General features: G+C 39.9%; 1 protein-coding gene across 2 annotated transcripts in view; it reads left to right on the top strand.

Moving 5' to 3' along the window:
• The first annotated feature begins 442 nt into the window (after window positions 1–442).
• LOC111979427 (EF-hand calcium-binding domain-containing protein 14) overlaps window positions 443–6,572 on the top strand; it is a 28,006-nt gene continuing 21,876 nt past the window's right edge. For both annotated transcript variants that reach the window (XM_024009961.2, XM_024009959.2), the window contains exon 1: window positions 443–1,128. In XM_024009961.2, coding sequence (XP_023865729.1) covers window positions 950–1,128 — 179 coding nt within the window. In that variant the 5' untranslated portion in view covers window positions 443–949. The remainder of the gene's footprint in view (window positions 1,129–6,572) is intronic.

Here is a 6,572-nt window from a genome sequence, read left to right as displayed (position 1 = left end):
CTAGCAGAGGTAAATGGCAAATATTAACCATGTAAGCTGTCTTTATTGCTTGTAATTGATATAAGTCAACATCTAAGTATTAAGTATTAAGTATTTTTACGTAAATTGTTATGGCTGTATTGTTTTAAAAACCCAATAATGTTGTGGGTCCATCAGACCCGCGAACATTGGGTGAATAACACAACATGAACYCCACACAAGGGTTAAATGGTGGTATATAGGTGTAGCGTAAATTGGTGGTGCAATTTATTCCTTTCCCCTTTATTTTTGTTATCACAAAATGCAACGTGATTGACCACACACTCCGGCACAGTAGGTGGCGGCATGCATAACCAAATGTGCGAACGCAATGATAGCAAAGAAGAACATCAAGGAAGCTGCCAGTGTAGGCGGCTCTGTCAGATGGTCAACATCAAAACAACATTATTAGCGCGTCAGATGCATTTACGACTGCACAGACATTTAAACATTTTTGGTTAGATGTATACTGTCTTGGAAGTGCTACTAAAAGTAACCTGATGTATAGCTTACACTGTATACCGTCTTTCGCTCAGTAGCTATCTCAAAATCGCCATTTTAACTTCTGGTTGTGCCTTGGGCGGTGGATTGAGCGGCCAGTGTCAAAATAGCTGCTAGCTATTAGCTGGGTTGCTCACTATTTTAGACGTTGACCCAGGACAACGAGCTTTTAATATATCATGCTAGCTGTCTAACAAGCTTAGGTACATGCTTGGTAGCTCATGGTAGTAGTTTCAAATTACGACGTTAGCTAGCTAACGTTAGCCAGGTAGCTAGTTGGCTAACAACAAGCCTTATCAGATAATCAACTTTAGCTAGTAGTACTGACTAGCTACCTAGAGGACTTTATACAAAAACCAAACTGGATAAAACGTTGGATTTGGTCGGTTTTAAGTCGGGCTCAGCGGGTTCGCTGACCCCACAGAAGAGGATGAAGAAGAGGAAAGAACTCGATGCATTGATCGGACTTGGGGACAGTAAAAGGAAGAAAACCAAAAAGGGGTCCGGCCACAGGCTCCTCAGAACCGAGCCTCCACTAGACTCAGAATCCGAATCAAGCTCAGATGATGATGAATTCAGCAACCTTGGTACTGTCGCTGCTTTTGGAAAGTAAGTGATCGATCTAGCTGACACAACGTCCATTCCAAATATGTGACTGACTGCCTCAATTCGGTCTTATGTAGCAACATTTTAAATCGTTTAAAWWWWTTTTTTTTTWACGTATGATAAAAGTAGAGACTTAGAGCTACAACATGATATATAATAATACACTGCAGTTGAGGAACAATGAAAGTTGATAAACTTGTAACCCCACTTTTGAGAAAATGGCCCTTAAATGTGTTGGTACACCTACTAGTGGCGCAGCGGTCTAAGGCACTGCATCTCGGTGCTAGAGGCGACCCTGGTTTGATTCCAGGCTATATCACAACCGGTCGTAATTGGGCATCACAAAAAAAAAAAAAATCCGGGTTAGGGTTTGGCCGGGGTAGGCCATCATTGTACCTAGGTGTCTGGCTAGACTGTAAACTCTCCTTCCAGACTCATATTAAACATCTCCAATCCAAAATCAAATCTAGAATCGMCTTTCTATTTCGCAACAAAGACTCCTTCACTCATGCCGCCAAACTTACCCTAGTAAAACTGACTATCCTACCGATCCTCGACTTCGGCGATGTCATCTACAAAATAGCTTCCAATACTCTACTCAGCAAACTGGATGCAGTCTTTCACAGTGCCATCCGTTTTGTTACCAAATCACCTTATACCACCCACCACTGTGACCTGTATGCTCTAGTTGGCTGGCCCTRGCTACATATTCGTCGCCAGACCCACTGACTCCAGGTCATCTATAAGTCTATGCTAGGTAAAGCTCCGCCTTATCTCAGTTCACTGGTCATGATAACAACACCCACCCGTAGCACGCGCTCCAGCAGGTATATCTCACTGTTCATCCTCAAAGCCACCACCTCATTTGTCCGCCTTTCCTTCCAGTTCTCTGCTGCCAGTGACTGGAACGAATTGCAAAAATTGCTGAAGCTGGAGACTTATATTTCTCTCACCAACTTTAAACATCAGCTATCTGAGCAGCTAACCGATCGCTGCAGCTGTACATAGTCCATCTGTAAATAGCCCACCCAATCTACCTACCTCATCCCCATACTGTTTTTATTTACTTTTCTGCTCTTTTGCACACCAGTATTTCTATTTGCACATCATCATCTGCTCATTTATCACTCCAGTGTTAATCTGCTAAATTGTAATTCTTCGCTACTATGGCCTATTTATTGCCTTATCTCCTCATGCCTTTTGCACATACTGTATATAGACTTTCTTTTTTTCTACTGTGTCATTGATTTGTTTATTGTGTTATTGGCTTGTTTATTGTTTATTCCATGTGTAACTCTGTGTTGTTGTCTGTGTCACACTGCTTTGCTTTATTTTGGCCAGGTCGCAGTTGTAAATGAGAACTTGTATATAAACTATAACTTGCATATAAACTAGCCTACCTGGTTAAATAAAGGTTAAATAAAAAAAATGTAAATTTAGAAATAGTTAACTGATTTGCATAGTTAAATAAAGGTTAAATAAAAGGCTCTTTGTCTACACCTACTCAGCATCGTTCACACTAGAGGTCGACCAATTAATTGGCATGGCCTATTAATTAGGGCCGATTTCAAGTTTTCATAACAATCGGTAATTGGCCTTTTTGGATGCCGYTTTTGGCCGATTATATTGCAATCCACGAGGAGACTGCGTGGCAGGCTGACCACCTGTTACACGAGTGCAGCATCAAAGGGACCTTGTGGCTGCAAGGAGCCAAGGTAAGTTGCTAGCTAGCATTAAACTTATCTTATAAAAAAACAATCAATCTTCACATAATCACTAGTTAACAACACATGGTTGATGATATTACTAGGTTAACTAGCTTGTTCTGCATTGCATATAGTCAATGCGGTGCCTGTTAATTTATCATTGAATCACAGCCTACTTCAACTTGATGAGTTAACAAAKGCGCATTCACGAAAAAAGCACATAAGTTGCACAAATGTACCTAACCATAAACGTCAATGCATATGTAGATAAAATAAATTCATGTTAGCAGGCAGTATTAACTAGGGAAATTGTGTCACTTCTCTTGCGTTCAGTGCAAGCAGAGTCAGGGTATATGCAGCAGTTTGGGCCGCCTGGCTCGTGAACTGTTGAAAGGCCATTTATTCCTAACAAAGACCGTAATTAATTTGCCAGAATTGTACATAATTATGACATAACATTGAAGGTTGTGCAATGTAACAGTAATATTTAAACTTAGGGTTGCCACCCGTTCGATAAATTACGGAACGGTTCTGTATTTCACTGAAAGAATAAACGTTTTGTTTCTGTGTTTATTATATTATAATTAAGTAAATTATTTGTTATTTGATAGAGCAGTCTGACTGAGCGGTGGTAGGCAGCAGCAGGCTCGTAAGCATTCATTCAAACAGCAGCTCTTAGCAATGCTGGGATGCACAGCGCTGTTTATGGCTTCAGCCTAATCTTGGGAGTTGATAGGCTTGGCAATACTAAAGCTCCTATAAGAATATCCAATAGTCAAAGGTATATGAAATACAAATGGTATAGAGAGAAATAGTCCTAGAATTCCTAGAACTACAACCTAAACTTCTTAACTGGAAATATTGAAGACTCATGTTAAAAGGAACCACCAGCTTTCATATGTTCTCATGTTCTGAGCAAGGAACTTAAACGTTAGCTTTTTTGCATGGCACATTGCACTTTTACTTTCCAACACTGTGTTTTTGCATTATTTAAACCAAATGTTTCATTATTTATGAGACTAAATAGATTTTATTTCTGTATTATATTAAGTTAAAATAAGTGTTCATTGTTCATTCAGTATTGTTGTAATTGTCATTTATTACAAATATATATATATATATATATATATATATATATATATATTATAAAAAATAGTCCCGGCTTTTTTTGGCCCTCCAATAATCAGTATCGGTATCGGCGTTGAAAAATCATAATCGGTCGACTTCTAGTTCACACCCTGTAAAGCCTTAGCCCCACCCATCTCTTTAAGGATTCACATGCGAGGCCATGTGCTAAATAGAGTGAGTAAGGTAGTGTAATAAACAACCAAAGATTTCAAGACTAAAAGTGGTGAAAGTAGTAGCCTACAATGAGGAAAAACTCCAGGTAAAAATACACGTTTATCTAGTCCTATATCCTAATCTGACTTTGGTGCAGGTCATGTTGTTCTTCACAAGTGTATTTGTCACATTCATAGGATACAGAGGTGGAAAGAGTACAGTGAAATGGTTATTTGCGTAGTAGCAATATCAAAAATAGAAATATTGTATCATTATTAGATGATGCTTACCCAGACACTAGTGGTGTGCCGAGTAGTCAGACAAAACTAGTATCGTAACGGATGTGGACAATTTTCTGGATACGATTATGATCCATGTATATATCTTTTTTATTATCTATGATAAAAAATAAAGATGTGGGTGCCAGCAAGCATGTTTCTCGTGTCAGTCAGACTTTCTAAACCAAACTGTGTCTTTGAGTCAGTCATGTGCGTGGTCAAAACTCAACTGTCTAGTTTGCTTGTCTTCAAAGAGAAGGGCGGGCTGTACATTGATCCTGCTGCTCTGATTGGATAGAGTGAAGTTGTATTTGTCCTGTCCCACTCGCTTCATAATTTCACCGATCACTTTTCCTTGCATGTTTTCAGTCTGATCAATTAGATTGCTGCATCCTGCTACTATGATAAATCACATGGCGAGGACGTTTGATATCAAGCTGTCAATATGCATAATATCTAACAAGTGTGGCAAGGGTAGGGAAGAAAGATGAAGCTAATGTACATTTTGACTTTAGTTGGTTAGCTAAGTTCAATGTTAGCTAGCTAGCTAACATTAGGCAATGACTAGAAATGCAAATGGCTTACTGAGATACAAATAGTATTACTACACAGATCATACACTTAACGTTAGCTAGCGAGCCAGCAAGGTCTAAAACTACGCTCTAACTTGCAATGAAAACAACTTTGACAAAATTAGAAACATATAATATATGAAATGAAGCTAGACTCTTACCCGTATACATGGATGAACGCTCCACGGCAGCGTGTCTTTCCGTTTGGTTTGTAGCTAGCTACAGCTTGTTTGGCCCGTTGTGTCAAGTCACTCCGGTTCACACTGACCGTGTGCAAAAAGTAGTCCATCACAACGTTTTCCCACTGATCTTTGTCGATAGCGCCTGCTAAATTCTGGGCAGTTGATCCATAGCAACACTTTTGCAGTTCTCCATGGCTAACGTTATATCTTTCAAAAAGGCAACATTAGCAAGGATTATCTACACATGCTGAGCAGCTCATGTTATAGACAGAAGCATGCTACGTGGCAGACCAATCCAAACTCATCTCTCGGCATGTCCAAGCTCAACCATTATCTCAGCCAATCATGGCTAGCGGGAAGGTTCCTGACTTTTTCTGTGGCTAAACCAACTAGGCTCGTAATTCTAATGTTTTATTCGTATTACCAGATGGTATACAAGTTTGTTAAGTTTGTTAACTTTCATCTGCCTTAACAAACTTAACATGTTCCAGAAGGCATTTTTGCCCAAAAAAACACATACGCCTAGCTTCTTGAAACGGGTCACACATGTCTATCAATGATACATGTAGCCCTCCTTGATCATGACTCTTAGTTCCATTTACATTACACAAGTCATTGGACGAAGGCTTCTTCTGTATGTGGAGGTTTTGTTAAGAGCCCTGACGCTCGGCCTGAACATTAACACGCATCGCTTGCGGACCTTATTTTTCATATCAGTGAGAAATAATAAAATAAAATAAATGTTTAAAAAGGCTAAATTGATATATACGTTTTTATAGGGTTAAGGTTCCCACACGGTCATATTTCCATGTTACAGCGCTTGTTTACGGAAAACAGACAGAGGGCAGAGTGGACTATGCTGTAGTCCACCATATGCGTTTTCTTTTGCCGGATGTCTAGCCGCATTTTCCTTACTTGACGCTCATGTGCTTCAAGCTAGCTACAGTAGTTGGAGTCTGTCTGTGTACTTCGGATAGTACCACCGCACGATAAAGCAACACACGAGTTGTCAATGGAGCAGTCCGCAAAGTTAGGGATGCCGCACTAGGCTGCGGTGGGTTCAGTGTACCGCAAGCGTTCAATACTTTCAAGTTGTGAGTTGCATTACCATGCAGTGGTACAAACGGAAGTTCGTAAAAGTTCCAATGGGGTGGCACCATACAGAGGCCAAATGATGATGACTATTGTGTAGGTAGAGATTAAAAAATACCAGCTGAACGACTGGAAATCTGTCTCAGTTAAGAATGACGCTAGGACAGTTCGTTATTACTACACTTGGTTAGTGAGCCCTGTTGGCTAGTTTTCAGTTACTTCTTTCTACTGGTCTAGATGTTGTATAATCTGTCATCTAGTTCATTCTGCAGCTCATGCATTTGGACACTGGTACCGCATGAGCTGCAGAATGAACTAGATGACAGATTATACAAC

This window comes from Salvelinus sp. IW2-2015, linkage group LG19 (genome assembly GCF_002910315.2).
Source record: "Salvelinus sp. IW2-2015 linkage group LG19, ASM291031v2, whole genome shotgun sequence".
Lineage (NCBI taxonomy): Eukaryota > Metazoa > Chordata > Actinopteri > Salmoniformes > Salmonidae > Salvelinus > Salvelinus sp. IW2-2015.
The sequence above is the reverse complement of the archived record's forward strand: the minus strand, read 5'-3'. Positions and strand labels throughout refer to the sequence as shown.